The sequence below is a fragment of the Sceloporus undulatus genome, chromosome 5 (assembly GCF_019175285.1).
Source record: "Sceloporus undulatus isolate JIND9_A2432 ecotype Alabama chromosome 5, SceUnd_v1.1, whole genome shotgun sequence".
NCBI lineage: Eukaryota > Metazoa > Chordata > Lepidosauria > Squamata > Phrynosomatidae > Sceloporus > Sceloporus undulatus.
The window spans coordinates 26,573,490-26,595,793 of record NC_056526.1 but is presented as its reverse complement, the minus strand read 5'-3'; the positions used below and the strand labels follow the sequence as shown (position 1 = coordinate 26,595,793).

General features: G+C 41.0%; 1 protein-coding gene across 1 annotated transcript in view; it reads right to left on the bottom strand.

The window, feature by feature from the left end:
- The window catches only part of LOC121930906 (thromboxane-A synthase-like), a 185,750-nt gene that overhangs the window by 161,303 nt on the left and 2,143 nt on the right, over positions 1 to 22,304 (bottom strand). Inside the window, exon 2 of the mRNA XM_042467902.1 lies at positions 1,476 to 1,674. Coding sequence (XP_042323836.1) covers positions 1,476 to 1,573 — 98 coding nt within the window. The 5' untranslated portion in view covers positions 1,574 to 1,674. The remainder of the gene's footprint in view (positions 1 to 1,475; positions 1,675 to 22,304) is intronic.

Sequence of the window (22,304 nt, the reverse complement as noted above, 5' to 3'; positions counted from 1 at the left end):
GTTTTATTTATAAACTGCAATTCCGTGTTGATCATAGCAGTATACAGGTAAAAAAAGCTTATGGCAAATAAAATTTATTAGTCTTTAAGGTGCCACAAATCTCTTTATTGTTGTTGGAGACCAGGAGAGCACTTTTCGAAGCTGTTGAATTTGGCAAATGCAGATGGTTGAGAATTTCATTCAGTCTTTTTAAACTTAAGACCTTACCAAAATATATAAATGTCTACATAAACACAAATGAAAGAAAAAAGATTTGAGGGTCATATGTGGGAACATGGCTAATGACAATGCAAGATAGTGGATTTTGGAAATTGTAGTCCAAAAAAAGTAATTTTTATAGGCTTTGGATAGTGCATCCCAAATGCTATCACAGATCTCCTAAAGTAACTTACTATTTAGTTCCATGTTTCTACCTGTGACAGTATCATCACTATGACAATTCATTCCAGTTCAACTGTGATGACACTCTACTCTTAACATGATCAAACACTGGTATTCTCATACCAATGACTATAACTATGGCAGTGGGATTTTTCAGAATGCTATTTCCAGAGTTCTTAGGAAGTCTAGTTCTAGGTAACATTGCTAAGAAACTGGATCCTAAAAATACTTCTATCCCTATAGCTAATAACCTCATCTTAATATTATCCAGCATCAAAAATTTTCAGCAGAAGTATAATAGACTCCTCTGGCACTTCTCAAGGTAAAAGCAATCTATATCCCATAATAACAGAATCCTCTGATTATCCAGTTTAAACAGATATCAAGAATGTGATTTTCTGTCACATAATGGTACAAGTTTCCAATAGGCTTTGTTTTGTTTAGGGCTGCAAGCTAGTCAAACATGGTTTTTTTTTAAAAAACTGATGAACTGCTTTGCTTTCCACCTTTTAATTGATGTCAATATCACAGCACATCAAGATACTTAATTAGACTAACAGTTTATTTCAATGAGAGACACAAACCTCTTATTGTCATGGAAATTTCCTTGAACAACTTGCACAAAAAGATGGTTTACACCAGTCACCTTTCATAGAAGATGATGTCCAATTAAAATTCAACTGCCATATTTTGAGACAAGCAATTCACTAAGCATGCTCATTAATTCTTGTAGCCAAACATTTACTGTTGCTAATTCCCACTAAAAGTGGGAATAACCACCTTACTCAGAATTCAGTGTATACAGTAAAGAGAAGCAACTTACATCAAAGAGTGGTCTGGTCCCTTAAGTTGAAGACAAACAATATTATCATGACATAAGCTTTTGTGGATTTGAATCCACTTCATACAATATATGAAAAGGTATTAACAGGTTGGCAATAGTACTACAGTGAATGAGTCGATATTGAGAACACAATGGTCTTCAGGATTACAGCATTAACATGGAAACTGGTGAGGAATTTCAAACTCACCCTGCTTGACAAAATGTACACATGCCAGGCCTCAAGCATTGCCTATCCTATCAATCCACTTACCAATAAAGTAAGACCAAGAAGAATACCAGGAAGGTGATGGTTACTGCTGTCATATTCATTTCCAAAGAACAAAGTTTAAAGACATCCATGAGCCCCATTTTCTTTTACTGGAGTTTTAGGCTGGTAAAACTGGCTGAAGGAGGGAAGGAAGTCTCTGGTTAGGAGATGATTGACTTCCAATTGTTCTATGGATGGCAATCTGCAACAGAAGAGAAACCAAGGAAGTCAGGCTGCGTCAAACTAACTCCAAACCGTAACACCAACTTTTCCTGTCCTTGCTGCCTTATGAAGGCAGAATTAAGGGTTTCCTGCATGAGTAGGTGGAAGCAATGCTCTCCGCCCCCCTCCCCACTTTAATGACTGCAGTGTCAATAAATATTTACATAGCTGCTGCCTGAGATATCAGAGCTGGCCTACAGGTTTTGCAGTAAGCAATGAATAAAGGAAAAGAAAAAGCTATCTTCTCTTATGCCATACAGATTTAAAAGGCCCAGAGGCAGTGGGTAAGAAATCAATAGCCTTTCTTTATCTCCATTTAATAGAAAATATCCCAGACAGTATGAAGAGTTTGGGATTGTACAGCTGATTAATAGAAATGTTGTTACACAGACAGCTATAGAAGTGTGATACCCAAAGATTAAACATCAAGCCGGCGGTGGGAGGGCAGGTTTCCCTTCTCACAGATCTTTCAATGTATTGTCCATTTCCAGAAGTAAAGGAATCAGACTCCATGGTGATACAACCACTCCCAGTTCTGACTGGTAACAGCTATCTAGGTCAAGAGAACCTTGCCAAATAATCATTCTAACAGGAGACCCCTAAGCTTGAAACCACCAACTTTTGGCATGTGATGCCTGTGCTCTGCGACTGAGCAAAGGGTCTTCCAACTGTTTTGGTTGTGAGAGGCTCACATGTGTAGGACCAGAGGTGGCCCAGAGCATTGTTGTGGGACAGGGGACAATGTTTCTCACAACTGCAGTTTATGACTTTAGCCCCACTCTGTGGGGGGCATGGTCCTCTTCCCTCCTACTTAAACTTCCCTTCCAGTCAAAGCTTCTGCAAGAGATATTTGAAAGGCGAATATGCTATTGCATTCCTGTTTCACTTGTGGGTACCAGCAGCTGGTGGCTCCCACATTAGTGGACTAGAGAAACTGTTCTGGATTTTAACACAAAATTTCAAGGAACTGTCCAAAGTGCTGGTTCCTATCCCCAAGATAAATTGAACTCTTTGGATAGGTCCTTTAAAATCTGCAAGAGACATCTACAACCTGGAGGTGGATTAATAATAATAATAATAATAATAATAATAATAATAATAATAATAATAATATAGTTTATTTATACCTCCCGCCTCTCCCACAGATCGAGGTGGGATTACAACCTTAAAGGACATTTAGTACAATTTACAATCAATACAACAATAAAATACTAACACTGAATTTACCAAGAATTCCTATTAGTTCTCTAAAAATTACAATTCGTCCATTAGCCAACAATCAGAGTCAAGGAATAGCAGTCATCATAACCATTTTATATGGAATTCAGTGGATAAGCCCACCAGATGAGATCCATTTTGAGTGCCTTCTTAAGGGTCTCTAAGGTAGTAATGAAATGGATCTCTTCTGGTAGGTCATTCCATAACCATGGGGCCGCAGCAGTGAATGCCTTATGTGAAGTTGTCATTAAACTGGTATTATAATATTCTAGTAAGAACTTCCCAGATGTTCTGAGAGTGCGGGGCAGATTATGTAGGGAGAAGCGCTCCCGCAAGTAACTCGTGCTTGAGCCATGTAGGGCTTTAAAGGTAATAACCATCACCTTGTATTGCCCGACGAGCTCCGCACAGCCTCATCCCTTGATGGATTTAAGAGGATGCTAAAATCTTTCCTTTTCCGTCAAGCTTTCCCCCCTATGAGTTGATGTTTTATTATCTGTTTTTAGATTGCTATTTGATGTTTTAACGCTGTTTTTTGCTGTTTTTATATTGTTTTTTAACGTGTACACCGCTATGATCTTGAAAAAGGAATAGCGGTATATAAGAATAAAGTATTATTATTATTATTATTATTATTATTATTATTATTATTATTATTACCAGCACAATGTGTTGGACCCAAGACTAATTGGGACAGGCCCACGGCTGCCATGGAAGTTATGAACTCCCGAGCTACACCTGTCAGCTCTAGTAAGCCAGCCTCAAAGGGAATGTTGAGGTCCCCAGGACAAGAGACCTAGGAGACTCCAGCACCAGCTCCAAGACCAGCTGTGTCAGCTCGGCCAGGGAGTCTGTTAGGCAACGAGGTGGACGGTAGACTAACATAATCCCTAGACTATCCCTAGCCTTCAGGGTCAGGTAGATACACTCAACATGATCTGTTTTCCGGATAGGTCTCCTGGTCAGGGTGAAGATAGATTTATGGACCAAGGCCACTCCTCCCCCTCGCCCACTTTCCCTCACTTCCTCCTTAACAGCATACCTGGCTGGGAGGGCCTTAGCCCAGGTCACATTACTATCCTCTCCCAGCCAGGTTTCTGTAAAGCATGCCAGGTCAGCATTTTCATCCTCTAATAGATCATAAACTATGTGGGATTTATTCTTAACTGACCTGGCATTGCAGAGGAGCAGTGTGAGGGTCTGTGGTATGGTTGGGTTGACCCTCGGTTCTTTTGGGGTAACAGCATGAGTGGAAGGCAAGATAGATTTCTGGCATCGATCTCGTCTTCCCTTGTACTTCATCTTCACCCTGTTAATGCTATATCTCCTATTGCCCCACACTGTACCAACTGGCATGCCACTGCTAGAATGTATCTGATGATTTTGCTTATTTATGACTTCAATTCCCTTGCCTTTCCCACCATCTTTCATTAAGACATATAACAAAATTAGAATCAATGTATAATGTATAATAGGTCAGACTCAGGAAATGATTCCTGGTGGTGTGGGTGCTGGCACTAGGGTCCAAGTTAAGGGGAAGACCGGCGAGCCGGCTTCTCAAGGGTACCGCTCTCACCGGCCCCACCCCTTTCACCTCTTCCACAGCGCGACAGCTGCCTGGTGTTGTGAGTGCTGGCACTGGGGTCCGAGTTGGGGAGAAGACCGGCGAGCTGGCTTCTTAGGGGTGCCGCTCACCGGCCCAACCCCTTTCTCCTCCACGGCGCAATGGCTGCCAGGTGTTGTGGGCGCTGGCGCTGGAGTTTGAGTTGGGGGAAAGACTGGTGAGCCTCCTTCTTAGGGGTACCGCTCTCACTGGCCCCACCCCTTTCTCCTCCTCCACGGCTGCCTAAGCTCCTCTTCAGCTTCTGAAGGCTCTGGAGTGATGGTAAGTGTGGCAGAGCAGGATTCACTTTATCACTGACTTGGGAGGCACCAGCAGCCAATAGTTGTGGATTTCCCATAAACATTTGGTAGGATGCTGGGAAAGAGAATGCCGGATAAGCTTTGAAACCCCATCAGGGTTCTTCTCAGGATCTTAACAACTATCTTCCTTTTAATTTGTGCATGTTAATTGCTTTCACATACTTGGTGGACAATTCAAGGCTTTAACTTCAAGGTGAGACACACATAGAGAGAGCAGAGGCTTCCACTCAATTCCAAACCATCTACATATGTTTACATCAAACCTATGGTGGCTTTTTGTAGTACTATTGATGAACAACATGAACCATACAGTTAATGTTCCAAGGAAGTACCGAGTATTTGCACTCAGGTACTTCAAAACCCTGTGAACTGCAATTTTTATGCCCATGCTTTCTGTAATGTGCAATGTAGATATATTTTGTACTCAGGCACTTCTTTCTATGCACAAATGTAGCAAGAGAAGCAGGTCCTCTGTGTTACTTTAGCTATTACACCTTTGCCCACTCCTATGACTACAGTAACATTCTTCACATGTACATATTTTATTACTTGATGACCAATGCATCTGATGATGATTTGCATATGTAAACAGTCTAAAAATACACATGAGAACATTACAATACAAAGACTTCCATGTCTCTATGTACAGAATTATTTTCAATGATCACACAAACAGTTCTCCATCACCAAGACTATAATAAATGAGTGATGTTCCTTTATGTATGAAACAGCAGTAGGAAACATGTGGTCTTCAGACTCCATGCTGCCCTTTGGAGAGGGGTCCAGTGTCTCTTAGGACCTTCACTGACCTCCTCCAATGACCTGGCACCTCTCATTTTTTTTCAGCCAAAACATTATTTTTCAACCACTTTTGTTCATGTATTTTCTAACCCATCTTTCAAATCTGAGTTAAAACAAAATGTGGTTAAAATCATGGGTTGAAGAAAACTTTAAAAAAAAAAACAAGCAATCACATTAAAACATTGATTTAAATCAGTTTTTAAAAGCAGTTAAAATATAATAACCGTGATTAAAAATGCCAACACAAATGCAACATATCTCATTTAAAAGGCCTTCTGCAACAGACAGTCAATATTCAAAGGTCTTTGCCCACCAACAGAGAGAGAGCAGAGAGCGGGCAATGCCAACCTAGTTTCCCATCGGAGGGAATTCCACAATCTGGAAGTAGCCACTGAGAAGGCTCTCTCCCGTATCCTCAACAAATATGCTTGGGATGGGGATGGGCATGAGAAAAACACTTCCCCATGGATTTTAAAACTTGGGCAGGCTAATTAATGACTTGAAGGCACACAACAACAACAACAACAACAACAACAACAATGGCCATAACCAGCATTTTGAATACAAAGACACATTTAAAGTACAAAAACCCCTTTGTGTGTTTTTTTTAATGCTCTCTGTCCCAAAACAGCTAGAACAATCCCTCCAAATCATCACGTTCAAGCAATTTCAATGGCAGCTGTAATGGCACAGTTCCAGAGGAGCCAAAATAGTGCAGCCTTCTGGGCTTTGGAGCATGTGAAACTCTAATACACCTTAAGGTATTACACAGGTAACAGAAAAAGCTTGTAAAAAGAAATCAAACAAGAATTGTCTTAAACAAAACTAAAATATGTTTTCTAACACATTTAGAACCTAGGTCAAGGGTAGGAATGACAAAACCCTCCTGATGTTGTTGGAGTGCAACTCCCAGAAATCCTCAACATAAACCATGCTAGTTAGGGCTGTTGAGACTTGCAACCCAACAACATCAGGAGGGCTGCATAATTCTCATCCTACCTTAGGAATTCCAATATTGCAATTTTGGCATTCATAAATACCTTTATATTTACTGAGTCCATCAAAAATGTCAACTGCTGCAATAAATCTAATCCGTTTTTTGAAAACAGCTATCAAGTCAGCTCCCTTAATTCTATCTTGCCTAGAGGAAACACACTAAGCTTTTACAGTCATTCTTCATAAGGCCTGGCTTTCAAATCTACACCAGCCATGCTCCAGATGCTGCATATTCCACACAAAACAGCCATCTTTGAAGGTAAGAATGGAAAGATACTTCCAAATTCTCACTTGTAGACCAAATACTGGCAACTGTGGCCATCCCATTTTATTTTTCTTTGCCCCATCAGCAAAGCCAGCCTAGTCAACAGTGAAGGATTATGGGAATTGCAATCAAATCACAACTGGAAGGACAGAACTGACCATTCCTGATATACACTGGAAACTTAGGAAGAAATTTTGCTGTCCAGATTCATAGATGATGCCTTTTAGTGTCTGGGACTTGTTTTACTAAAGAGGGATGAATGGAATAGTGTGGGCATCTGACCAAAAAAGAAAGAAAAAACCCTAAGAAGACCATTCTTATGAAGCAGGCTCTGACACCAAAACATTTTATTCACACAAGTAACCCAAATAAATGCACTTCAGTTTCCCCTGCTCCTCTGTCTTGATACTACTTGTGCCTGTTAAACATTTTGTCCACACAGGCCAATTGCAGTCGTGTCTGCCTGTACCAAGCTCCAAGTCTGAGCACAGAAAAACAAGCCACCATACACTTTTAACAACCATCTTGGGAGAACAAAGTACATTGTTTCATTAAAATCCTACTAGTAGTCACAGCTGGCTGGGAAGGCTATAAACTGAAACATACTCTAGACATTTAGTCTGTGGAATTATCCAGTTTTTGGCGACGGCTGCTTTTAAAAGAAACAATTTAACAAAAATTATGCATATCGGTCATATTTCTTAAGAATTAGGTTCCCTTTATTTTTTCTCTCGCAGTTCTGAGAAGGAGACATTCTACACCCTGCATTCCCATAACTATAAAGAAATGGAACAATGTGCAGTTCGTCTCAAGATAATAGCTTCTGATTTAACTTTCAAGGCTTCTCCAGTATCTCACGATTTTATTTTCTACTGTTTTTCCTTTTTTAAAAAAGATAAGATCATTAACATAATGGATTTAAATTCTGAGGAAACGTGGCACTGGTATCACCAATTCACATTTTCCTCCCTGTGCAGTGTAACAAAATTAATAACTTCTCAACAAACTAAACAGGGGTTAACCAATTCACCAGATCTGCATAGTCCTTCTCACACATAAACCTACTGTAGCATACTGTCAGCTCTCCACATCCACAATTATTTTATCCACAGATTCAACCATCCTTATATATTCCAAAAAGCAATACTTGATTTTACCATTTTATATAAGGGACACCATCTTACTATGCCATTGTATTTAATGGGACTAGAGCATCCATGGATTCTGATATTCACAGTGGAAAGTGATCCTGGAACCAAACCACAGTGGATAACAAGGGCCCAGTGTACTAATAATGGCTCCAAATACTGCTCTGGATCAATACATGTTCTGCCACTTTCCTGCATTCCATAAAGCAACGATATATAAGACAAGAAACTTACAACAAACAAGCCTATTCTCCTCAGCAACTGAAGTGTGCATGTGTGTGTGCATGTGTGTGTGCGTTTTCTGAGGTTGGTTTCGGGACACCTTCACACTGCACAATTAGAGCAGTAGGAGTCCACTTTGTCCTGATAACAGCCTATGGTATCCTGGGGCTTGCAGCTTAGGGAGCAACATTTAGACTTCTCAGCCAGAAATTCCTAGTGCCTTATGAAACTACAAATCCCAGGATTCCATAGGCTGCAAACATGGCAGTTAATGTGTAATTATAGTGCTACAATTATATAGTATGAAAGGGCCCTCAGATTTTTTACAGCTTCTGGAGGCTTAAGCCTCTTTCCTGAAAATGAAGCACTATTTGATCCTGAACAGGAACAGGAACCTGAACTTTCTCACATGCTCAAATAGTATAAACCTGAGGTTGTTTCTGTCCATTGTTAAGAATTCAAATGTGCCAATTTTGGTGAAATCATACACAAATAAAATCTCTATTTCCACTGTGCAAATTCAAGAGGTATAGCTATGCCCAACATGTAGCATCATGTTATGTTCAATTACCATATAAATTAGGAATATAGCAGTGGTGGGCAAAATGCAGACCACTTGCGTCCCTCGCACAAAGACTATTTTTCTGGCCACTGATCTCTCCAGAATGCCTGAGTGCCCTTTTTTTTTTTTTTTTTTGGCAAAACAAGGTGAATTGCATTTTCTAGAAGCCTGTAGGATAAAGCCTCTAATTTGCAGTGTAGCATGTATTGTTCAGTAGCAATCCAATAAGCCTTCCAATTGTTCCATTTTGGCAGGAACAGTCCTGTTTAATCCTCTGTCATCCCACTTTTTCATCTCCTTTTAAAAAGACCTGGTTTCTCCACTGCTATTCTTCCACTGATTTCACCTTTTTCTAATGACAGAAGGCACTTAGGGCAAATTAATTTCTGAGCCTTAATACTGCAATTATACTCAGTATCCACATTTGGCACATTTATGGCAACATTACAAAATTTAGCATATAGAGAGAGAAGGGGGAGAGGGAGAGAGAGGGGGAATTAACATATAATAATAATAATAATAATAATAATAATAATAATAATAATTTGTTTTATTTTTTATTTTATTTTTTTTATAACTCTTAAAAACAGTAACTTTTCACCTTCTTGCAAGCATCACATATGGGGAAAAAAAGAAACTCTCTTATTTTGACATCCCTAAAATGAGTTGAAACATTCTGGGCCATTTTCAATCACTTATTTGGGATTAGATACCATCTATGCATCATCTTATACAGTATAGGTTTTCTTTTAAATCACTATACAAAGTCAAGTTTATATCTTTAGATCACGTTTCCCCCATATATCTTTATTGACACTGTGGCTAAAATTTTGGGTCCACCTTATCATGTATGCTTTTACAGCTTCATCTTCCACCTTTAGTTTCAAAAGTAATTTACACACTGGTTAAGTTATATGATCATAATCTTTACATAACTCTAAATAAAACTCATTTTCTCTAACATCTAGGGCTGAATTTCTCTTGTTTACATTAAATCTGCCCTGAAGTTGGATATAAGCAAACCAATTAAGATCTTTATCTTCCTTGAGGCTCTTGATTTAAGCTTCCAGATTTGTTGTTGTTCTTAACTGCCCTCAGGTCAATCATGGGGACCCTATGGATGAGAGACCTCCAAGCCCCCTATCCTCCACTGCTCCACTCAGTTCCTGTAGATTCATGCCCTTGACCTCCCTGATTTGGTCTAGCTATCTGGTATATGGTCTACCTATCTTTCTAATGCCCTCCACTTTTCCAGCCATTAATGTCTTTTCCACTGAGTCATGCCTTCTCATGCTGTGGCCAAAATATGACAGCCTCAGTTTCATTACTTTGGCTTCCAGGGAGAGTTCAAGCTTGATCTTTTCAAGGACCTATTTCTTTGTCTTTGTGGCTGCCCACAGTATCCTCAGCACTCTTGTCTAGCACCACATCTCAAATTAGTTTATTCTTGTCCAAAATACAAAAAGGCATATATTTGATTGTATACCCTTTTAGTCAGCCTAATAAAGGCTGGTTGCTGTTGTTCTTGGTGGCAATCAAGGTGATTTCACCTTATGGTGATCCTATGAATGAGAGACCCCCAAGAGTCCTTCTCAAAGACAGAGATCAAGCCACCTGTGGTCTTTACCCCCCCCCCTTCCTTCCACGCATTATTGTCTTTTCTAATTAGTCATGTCTTGTCATGATATAGCCAACGTATGAGAGTCTCTGTTTAGTTCTCTTGGCTTCTAGTGAGAGTTCAGGTTTGATTTGCACTAGGACCTATTTATTTGTCTTTTTATTAATTCACAGTATCCATAGAACTCTCCTTCAATACCACATTTCAAATTAGTTGATTTTCTTCCTCTCCACTTTCTTCACTGTCCAGCTTTCACAACGATACCTGGAAATGGCATGAATTATTTAATTGTATCTCATTAAACTTATTCTTCATGCTTGGTTTTCCCAATCATACATCTTCTAATTTTTTGAGTGTATCCTCCATTTTGATTAATGAGTGAAGCAATATACAAGAAATATTTAACTAATTCAATGTCTTTGTTACCCACTTTAAATTTATATAAATCATCTACGGTGATTATTTTTGTCTTACAATTCAGCTGTAATTCAGCTTTTGCACCTATCTCCTTAAATTTCATCGGTAATTATTCCAAGTCTGCTATTTTCTGCAAGTAATGTGGTATCATCTGCATATCTTAAATTGCTGATGTTCCTTCCCCAGTTTTCATTCCTGCTCACTCTGGGTTTAATCCTGCTTTCCATATGATCTGCATACAAATTAACAGATAAGGTGATAAAAATCAGCCTTCTCTGATCACTTTGCTAATAGGAACTCTATGTCTTGCCATTGGCATCTTGTTCAGAATATAAGATGTGCAACAGGACAATCAGATATTGTTGCACTTCCATTTCTCTTAGAGTAAACCATAGCTTCTCATGGTCTACACAGTGAATGATTTTGCTATAATCTAAAATTGTTTGGTGCACTCATTATTCAACATATGTTTGCAATATGACCTCTAAGTAAATGTTAGTTGTTACTTTTTAATTTGAGTTTACCAGACATTTATTTTTACACATATATCTTTGCTACTCACACTACATGTAATGATTTACTTCCAAGCTCCAACAGATTTCTATATATTCAGAAGAAACCAAGAAGTGCAATGTCATTATCCCTCCTGGGTCCCTGGACATCATTTATTTAATGACATACCCTAAGGTTTGAGATAAAATTGCTTATGCCAGCTTGAAAATGTAGGACTCTAACTGTCAGTCAAAGCAGAATGTGAGTTGCTAATGAAATGACAGAAAGAAATCAAATAGACAAGTTAATCAGCAACTAAAGTGTGTTTGAGAGAAGCATCAATCAACTTTTTTCAACAAAAATGTGCTTTAAAAAAAAGCTTGTATTTGGTTTGGTCTGGGTTTTTTAAATACTCTACAAATCAGAGAAAGAGAAGCATGAAAAGAGATTCTCCACCCCCACAGCCAGTCTCCAGTGCCAGAACTCAACTGGGCTAGGGGGAAATTGCTTAAAGAAATGAATGGAACAAGTTCAAATTGTGTGTGTGTGTGTGTACCGTGCATGCGTGCGTGTGTAAATTTCATTTCCCTCCCCATTACATTTCTTTCTGTGCTTCCATTCATGACTTATAGGCAAAGAGGACAAACACGTGCACAACATACCAGCTCAGACTATATTTATTTATCCCCAAATTGTCAATTCCAAGGATAGCAACTACAGCAAGTCCAGGTGCCAACAGCCAGCCCGAAATTGCTTGCAGACCACATCCCCACTACTGCTGTTCAACCAGAAATATTGCCCTGCATCTTCCCTCATTCCTGAATATTCTAAAGGCACCTGATCCTGTCTGATCATGGATGCAGGGTCAGTTCTGGTTAGTACAAGGATGGGAGACTGCCAATGAATACTGCTGTAGGCAATGGGCCCATACAGACAGGCCAAAATAAAGCTGCTTCAGGTCACTTTGGAGGTTTGCTGTTTAAATGATGCATGCATCCTAAGAGAGCAGAAGCTGTGCCAAAGCTATGCTGCAGTCCTTAGGATGACACCATCCTGTAATTTTAGCTCAGGGTTTGAAACTGAGAAATCCTCCAGATGCCACTGGACTGAAACTCGCAGCAGCCATAGCCAGCAAGCTAATAGTGAGGAATGATGAGAGTTGTAGTCCATTAACTTTCAGAGGCTGAACTGACAACCACTGGGGGATATAACCAGCCCCACACAGCTAATGTGACACTTGAGTGTGTACAATGAGAAACTTCTGCAAGTCTCAGAGATATGAACAGATACAGAAAAACAGGTCTTGTCCTTTCATGCCTTTGCTAGTAGGACATGTCCTATTCTCTTTTAACATTAAAAAACAAAATATTCCTTACAGGCAAAAAAGAAAAGAAAAAAGGAGGGGGGAGATTAATCTCTCTAGTTACCTGATGCTGTTGTTTTGAACTAAAATACTGACTTCAAGAACAAGCTCTGTGTTTATTTTACAGGCATATGGTAAATGTCACAGCTCTCAACTACATCCAAAAATCTTCCACATACTCACATTTTCCCCTTTTAAAAACAACAACAACGAAGTGATCTAATGCAGAGACTAAGGCTAGAGTTCTATACACACTTACCTGGGAATAGGTTTGAACTCAGGAGGCCTTATTTCTGAGTGGACACCTATGGGATTGTGCATCAGTGAAGCTTATCAAAATATGATTTAAGTCCTTGTTAGGACATACATACATACATACATACATGTATCAGACTAGAAATTTTACTTAAAAAACTGATCCCAAAAACCTGGGTCAACTTATCCATGGGTACTGTATCTTAACTCTTATTAAAATAGAAATCATCCCCTTCTCTCAGTAGTACAGTGAAATGCAAGAGCTTAGTCCATCCCAGGAGAATCTAAAGAAGCACCAACTCCCTCTACCCTCCCTGACACAAAATGCCACTTCTGGCCAATTTGAATGCATGGGCAGGAAAATGGTAGTGGTGACAGCAGCTCTTTGGTGCTTCTCTTCAAAAGAGCATTGAGAAGGTGAATGATAGCAGGCAAGTGACAACAACTGCAGTCATCATAGAATCATAGAGTCAGAAGAGACTCCAAGGGCCAGCCAGTCCAACCTCCTGCCATGCAGGAACTCTCAAGCAAAGCATCGCTGGCAGATGGCCATCCAGCCTCTGTTTAAAAACTTCCAAAGAAGGAGACTCCACCACTCAGTGTGCTCCATGTCAAACAGCTCTTACTGTCAGGAAGTTCCTCCTAATACTTAGATGGAATCTCCTTTCCTCTTGTTTGAATCCACTGCTCCATGAATTCAAACAAGAGGAAAAGAGATTCCACCTCAACAAAGCAGAAGGTTCTATTCTTTGAAGCAGCAGAAAACAAGCTTTCTCCATCCTCAATATGACACCCTTTTCTATACTTAAACTGGACTATCACATCACCTCTTAACCTTCTCTTCTCCAGGCTAAACATATACAGCTCCCTAAGTCTCCCCTCATAGGGCATGGCTTCCAGGCCTTTCACCATTTGGTGGTCTTTCTTTGGACACGTTCCAGCTTGTGAACATCCTTTTTGAATTGTGGTGCCCAGAACTGGACACAGTATTCCAGGTGAGACTTGACCAAAGCATAATAGAGTTGCTGATTTGTTGCTGCCGCTTGGCAGCCAGCCATACAGGAAAGGAAGACCATGAGAGCAGGAAGGGGAGAGGTCTGTGGAGCCACTGCTGCCAGCATCTCCCTTTCCTGGCCAGCCAGCAATCCTGCCAGACCTGGAAGATGGTGCTGGTTGACAGCAACACTGCACTCTCCCCAGCAGCTGTAGTAGATGGAGGGCCCAACTGGGTGCCACCCCCACCCCTGAGGTGTGTTGAATACTCCCTGCACCCTCTTGGTGACACCTTTGATGAACTAACTGACTGTGTAGATTTTACAAAGTGTATTTTGCACCACTGGTCATTAGCTTATAGCATTTTTACAAGTAACGAAAAAGTAACTGTTACCACCTACCTCTGATGAATGGAAAATCCTGAGTTGTAACTATAACGGTACCTAATTTCATCTGTATTAGAACCAGCAAGCAATTAGACTTGCTAAGGCCCTTTACAGACTGGCAGTTTGGGCTGGCTGGGGGGCGGAGTCAGGGAATTCTATCTACACGACACATGCGCCGTTTCCGCTCCCCCAGGGCAGAATGATGCTGTGTACCACACTGCATGGTGCGTGGCATCATGGTGCTCCTCTGATGCTGCATCTGCACAACACAGAGCCAAAGGAGTGCCGTAAAGTCATAACACTACAGCTATTGCACCTTTTCTAGGGCGCAAAAAGGAGCCACTTTTTGAGGCTCCTTTTTGTGCCCTGGAAAGGCCAGATTAGGGCTACAGCATGTGGTTGCTGCAGCCCCAATATAGCTGTAAAAGGGGTGGCTATAACTTTTTAAGCTCTGTATATTTAACAGGGCTATCTGTAGAGAAGAATAGCTTAGCACTAAAAAAAAAACACTTTTTTTCACATGAATCAAACTGGCATATACTTATGGCTGACAATGTACAAATAGTAAAACACTCAAAACTGTGTGGGCAAACATTACCCTATATTATTATTATTATTATTATTATTATTATTATTATTATTATTATTTATTACAGCTTTTACCTTGGCACTACTACTATTTTAGTGCATCTGAATTACTTCAGACCAATTTGATCTGCTTCCCATATAAATTTTTATTTCATGCTTTTTAGTAATAAAAACAATTAAAACATCAGAACTGTCACATAAACGAAAGCATTTTAACATCTAAGTACTATGCTCTGGTTTCAGATATCATAGATTTTACTTACTATAAAGCAAATAAAACTGATCCCACGAAGTCCCCTTAATGTTTCTGAAGGCACAAAACAACCACAGCCACCAATCGTTGCTAGAGAATTGCTATTAATACCTTTTCTTCCATAATTTGCATATTAAGCACTTACAGCCTCTTGGTGAAGGTGCCAGGATCCAAACTAACTTTACTATGAAGAAAGGGTGAGCAAGCCCTATAGGTATTGTTAGATTCTATTGCCCAACATTTCTAAACACTGACTTTGCTGCTAGGAATGAAAGTACTTCCAGTCCCTTCTGGAGGACTGGTCTTTGTCCATTCCAGCCATAAAGCAAAATTATAGCTCATAGCTTCATGTAGGAGAACTGGAGGAGGTACAGGAGACATCAGTTTCTTCATCCCGATCATATACTGTAAATACTCATGTGTAAGTCTAGAAATTTTGGTTAAAAAATTGACCAAAAAAACTGAGTCGACTTATCCACAGGTCAATGTAAGTACTGTACTTTAAATTTTATATATATATATATATATATATATACACACACACACACACACACACACACCATCCCCTGGTGAAAGACAACAGTTTCATCTGCCCTGAAGAACTGACCCCCCTTCTACTCTCTCGTCCATCCAGCCTTTAGTATAAGCACAAATAATTATAATAATTATTATTATAATATAATAATTACAAAAACAATTTTTAAGTTCTTTGGCATTTTTCCCTTTGTTTAATCCTTTACATCTTTCATTACATGCCCCTACATTTTACCCTCGACTTATTCATGGGTCATATCAAAATCCATAATTTTGGTCTCAAAACCAGCTCTTGACTTATATGTGAGATTGACTTATAGTCGAGTATATACGGTACTTTTTCCCAATTTTAAAAAAAAACTTTTTAAAACACAGCAAATGCACAGCTGTTATCTATTCAGTGGAGACTGCCTGGAAGATATCAAAACAACCTTTATCCCATTTTGATAACTGCACTTTCCCATGTCTGAATGCATTGTATTTTGCACCTAGGACAATATCAGCCTTTCCCCACTGTGACTGTAATTGTTGTACAGACTGTGTGCTGCGCAAATGCCACAAGATACCCCCTGTGGTACGAATGGGAACAAGAGGCACAGGTCTCTGCTCTCCTTATGCCCATGCCATTTTGTGACATTCAAAATTTGCGTGCTTTAGTTTGTTTTTCTTTTATAGGATGAAGATGTTTTGCCAAAAATAAAAGAGGAAAAATGTCGATAGGTAGCAGGTCTCTCTCTCTTATTTTTGGCAGACATCAGCAAAATGATTCCCTTCTTCCTGGAGAGTGCCTTACTATTTTGTGAACCTTTCACTTCCACCAAAGCCAGTTTTTAAACAACAACAACAACCAGACAACATTAACTCCAAATAATATTTAGAAGATTTGTAATTTTATTGGTGCATGTTTTGTATTTCAATTCTCAAAGATTCCCAGCCTTTAGCTGTGCTGCCTCAGTTTCTATGAGTTGAAGTCTGAAACATCTAGAGAACAAAGGACTCTACATTACTGATTGTGGTAACAACTCTCCAGCATTTCCAGATACAGTATAGTCTTTCCACTAATGCAGACCACAACTATTTTATCTCATCAGTATCCTCACACATGCAATGGCCAATCTTCTGGTTATGTTGTGGCTGTGGTTGTTTTGTGCCTTCAAGTCATGTCTGACTTATGGTAACCCTGTCACAGGATTTTCTTGGCAATTTTTGTTCAAAGGAGGTTTGGCATTTCCTTCCCCTGAGGCTGAGAGTATGTGACTTACCAAAGTCACCCAATGGGTTTCATAGGGCCCGAACAGACAGGCCAAAATAAAGCTGCTTGGGGTCACTTTGGAGGTATGCTGTTTAAATGACACATGCATCTTAAAAGGCCATAAGCTGCCTCAAAGCTGTGCTCTAGTCCTTAGGACTGGAGTGTGGCTTTGGTGTGGCTTTTGGACTCTTAGGACGCATGCATAATTTAAACAGCATACCTCCAAAATGACTCCAAGCAGCTTTATTTTGGCCTGTCTGTTTGGGCCCATAGCTGAGAAAGGATTTGAATCCTGATCTCCAGAGTCCAACACTCAAAGCATTATTCCACTCTGGATTCTTGCTATTTAAGCTTATTTAAGGTCTTCTTCTTTAGCCGCCCCTAGACTGTGGAATGACCTGCCAGAAGAAATTTGATAGCTGAATATGCTGTCCAAATTTAAAAGAGCATTAAAGACCATTCTTTTCCAGCAGGCTTGTCTAGATGCTTTTTAAATTGTGAATTTTAAATTATGAATTTTAAATGTGGATTGTTTTAATATGTGTACTTCTTGTTTATCCTTTAAACTTAAGTTTTTTAACTGATGTCTTGTTAACTGATGTTTGTTTGTTAATTGTTGTTGTTCCTCACCTCAATTCAAGGGGAGATGTGGGTAAGAAATAATTGTTGTTGTTCCTGTTGCGTGCCTTGGCAGGTTCTTTCAGAGAGCGGTTGTCATTGCTATCCTTGGAGACTAGGAGAGTGTGACTTGCCGAGTGGGCCTGCATGGTTGAGTCAGGATTCGAACACTGGTCTCCAGAGTCATAGGTGTTTATCACATGAAGGTTTTTGGAGATTTTTGCAGCTCAGTTCTGGGGTGACTGCAGGTCCAACGATACAGATTCACGTCATAATGTGAATGTGTTATCAGACATGATTCTTTTCTATGGGAGCTCCTTCCGTGGGGCTTCCGCAGTGATTCCAAAGTGACTCCTCTTTTTGATAAATTCGGAAAAAAGCGAATTCACCAAAATCTGCTTCTAAGTTCACTTCGATTTCACTTTGAATTGGTCTGTGGTGGAAGATCACTCTGATGTCGCCCCCTTGGCTCCCTGCGTCCTGCATCCTTCATCGCCCTCCTCCTCCTTCATGCCATCTCGTCCTCTCTGACACCCTGCCACCCATCCCATCATCCCCTGACTGCGCCTGCATCTTGATACTGGCCCCAGTGACCCCCTGTGACCTATCCCATCATCCCCTACCTGCTCCTTCATCCCAATCCTGACCTCAGTGACCCCCTGCGACCTATCCCATCATCCCCAGACTGCTCCTGCATCCCTATCCTGGCCCCAGTTGGCCCCAGTGACTCCCTGCAACCTATCCCATCATCCTCTGACTGCTCCTGCATCCCGATTCTGGCCCCAGTGACCCCCTGTGACCTATCCCCTCATCCTCTGCCTGCTCCTTCATCCCAATCTTGGCCCCAGTGACCCCCTGCAACCTATCCCATCATCCCCTGCCTGCTCCTGCTTCCCAATTCTGGCCCCAGTGACTCCCTGCGACCTATCCCATCATCCCCTGCCTGCTCCTGCATCCCCATCTCATCCTCTCTGCCACCCTCCCACCCATCCCACCATCTCCTGACTGCTCCTTCACACCATGAAGGATGACAGCTATGGAGGGGACAGGGAAGGAGGACAGCATCCAGAGCCCCATTGAGCATGTGCAATGGTACCGATTTGAATTGTTGAACCCTCAAAGTATGTTCCGGTATGGTAATACAATGTGCACTCACTACGCTTTGCTTGAATCCGTATCACGTGACTTGTCTGGAATTGAACTGACTCCACTTCCCCCTCAATTCAGAAGGGCAACAAAAAGGCAACCAGGTGTGGTAAAACATCACGTTTTAACGTGAATTCACATTGCTAGACAGGAGTGACTCCAGATCTGGTGTGAAAAAACATCACGTTTCGCATTGCTAGAACAGGAATGACTGCGGATCAGAGCTGCAAACCCCCCACATGTGATAAGGCTCATAGTCCAACATTCATACCACTACATTACAATAGCTCACATATTTTCCACAACAGTTAATCAATATCGTATAGGAAGCCCACAGGGAAGACACGAGTGCAACAGCGAAATCACTGGGATTTTACCCATTAACATAATATTATACAGTAATGGCTTAGTATCTGTTGGGGTTTGATTTCAGGACCCTCCACTCACCCATGAATACCAAACTCCATGAATGTTCAACTCCCATTATATAAAATGGAATGATAAAATGGTGTCCCTCATACAAAACAGCAAAATCAAGGTTTACTTTTTGAATTTTTTGGAAATTTTTCAAACTGTGGATAGTTGAATCCATGGATATGGAGAGCCGACTGTATCAGTCCTTCTGAATCTAATTTGTAAAGTCCAAAGGTGGGGAACCAAAGGTGTTTTGGACTTACATCTCCCACAAACACCAGTCAGCATGAGGTCCAAAATGTGTTTCTCAGCCACTGTCTAAACTAGGGGTGGACAACCGTGGAAGGCTAAGGGGGGTACACTAGTTCCCCTGGAGAACTTGGAGGGCCACACTCCCTATTACTCCTGCTCCTGCAAACAATAATCAGTCACCTCCACACACAAATGCCCTCTAGGGGACACGGGGGTATTGTCATCATGGTTTTTATCTTTTCTGGGCCCCCAGAGGGCACTTTGAGACAATTTTTGTAAAAATCACTGTTTTTTTTTAAACTTTGGGGGGCTCCAAACATGATGGAAACGCTCTCCACACCCTCGAAGCCATCTGGGGGCAGACTGCAGCAAGATTTTTCTGAGGGTGGTTAACTGAAAAAAACTTTCAACCTTGGTCTAAACAAAAGTTTGGCTGTTTTTCCAGCTATCCAAGGCAGGCTTCTCTGTTCTCATCCTTTTTTCCATTTCATGCATGCTTAGGGATGTATTCTAGAGGTGGCTGCTGTTTACCTTTCCCATTGTAGAGAGTCACACACAACTGCAGTAGGATTGGCTGGAGCTGAATCTCACTTTTCCCAACCTTAACCTTCATTGTGTTGTTTACAGCAGACATATTGGTGAAACCTGACACTAAAAATCTTCAAAGGTATAGCTGTGTTAATCTGTAGAATCTGTACATAGAGAGATGTTGTAGCACCTTTGAGACTAAAAATCTTGGCAGCATGAGCTTTCATCTACTTCCTCAGATGCATTTGAGGAAGAAGACTTAATTCTATGAAAGCTCATGCTGCCAACTTCTTCCTTTCAGTTAGTCTCAAAGATGCTACAAGATCTCTCTATGCACTGATTCTACAGACTAACACAGCTATATTTTTGAATTCTACCACTAAAAATCTTGTGTTTCTCCAGCTCTCCTTCATACTCTTCACAATGCCAATGTTGCTAAAAAAAATCTTCCAACTAGACAGCAGATGAGGAAAAAGGCAGGACAGGGCAGGCATAAAAGGGTTTTTTATAAAGGAGTGTCTTTGTCAGAGCTTTGTTAACCTGTATAGCACAAGGATTTGCAAAGACCAACCCAAGGCACTGCTGCTTGCAGCAAAGATCCCTCCCCACTCCTTCTCCAGAAATTAGGTGGACTACCAGGTGAATACAGACAATGGAGCATTATCCTTCATCCCACTGAGAGCGAAAGATAGTATAGGGGATAGTTTAGAATCTTTCTAAAGCTCTGTGGGTCATGAATGCTGAGATTTTAAAATTCCAGTTCACCTGCTCTTTTCTATCCCTTCTTCTTCTTCTTCTTCTTCTTCTTCTTCTTTCTTCTTTTCTCCTCCTTCTCCTCTCCCCTTTTAAATGCTCCTCACATGCAGCTGATATGAAGGTAAAATGAACAGAAAATCCAGTTTCACCAACTGCATTTCTGCTTATCAGGTAGTTGGTGAAGGCATGTGAGCCCTACTTAGGGGGAGTGGAATGGCAAACTGACAACTTTACTAGCCTTTTGCTGCAGTGAATCCTTATTTCCATTCTGTTTTGATCTTCCCACCCCGGAAGGCCTTTCAAGCATACCAGGAGCCTGCACAAACATGCTTGTACCAGAACGTTGCCGACCCAAGGCCAAAAGGAAGAGTCCACAATACCAAACAGATGTGTTCTATCATCTATTCACTTATATCTATTTTTCTTTCTCTAATCCAGGTGGTGGAATTTTATAGCCCTCCAGATTATAATTGGGTGTGCACCGCCTATGATTCATCACTACTGGCTATGACGACTAAATGAGTAGGAACTGTGCATTTCAACAGCATCACAGGGCCACACAATCCTTGCCCTTATTCTAGTCTTTAGTGAAGGTACCTGTACCATGTTTGAAGATCCTGTGCGAGTGTGTGTGTGTATGTGTGCCTTCAAGTCATCTGTTGTTTTATGGCCCTCCTAAAATATAGCTGTGTTAGTCTGTAGAATCAATATATAGAGAGGTCTTGTAGCACCTTTGAGACTAAGAAGATTATCACACCGAAGTTAAAACGTTCCCTGGTGCATTCTAATGTGCACGTGTGGGGGCGCGCATGGAGCGTGATGGGAACCCGATGGGGCCCAGAATGCTAGTTTACTGCCCAGCGGAATGCCGCCACCGCCGAATGTTTCCATCGGGTTCCAGGGGATAATAATAATAATAATAATAATAAGGTTTATTTATATACCGCCCTTCTAAAAACTTAATCAAGGCGGTTTACAACAGATTCACATAATAATAACATAACAATACATGTCTCAATACAACAAATATCAGTACAAATCTCAATACATCACAATAGCATATAGCAGTACATTTCAATGCAGTAAATATCAATACAAATCTCAATACATGACAATAGCAATAACAATGCATATCTCAATACAGCCAGCAGCAAAACAACACAATACAATAAAATACAATATCAAATTTACAACAAACTAGCCGGGGCACAGCTCAGTGCCTGCCTCCCCCAGGACAAATTAGTTGCGCAGCTGCACACATGCGCAGTTGCAATGGTTTCAGTCCGAAGGCGGTCTCCCTGTGGCGATGCGCAGCTGCGCAGGTGTCCTCTCCGCCCAGGGAGGCACCCGGCAGCGACAGCGACAGTGGCAACAGCAACTCGCACAGTTCCTTGGAGGCACGCACGGGGGTGGGACGGGGAAGGAAGCCAGGCAGGTCGGCTATAAGCGCGCCGCTCCCACCGACACGCCCTCTCCCCCGCCTTCCTCCAGGTGTTACTCATCCCTCCGCGGTCCTGGCTTGTTGCTGAGGCGTCGAGATGGTTTCAGTCCGAAGGCGGTCTCCCTGTGGCGATGCGCAGCTGCGCAGGTGTCCTCTCTGCCCAGGGAGG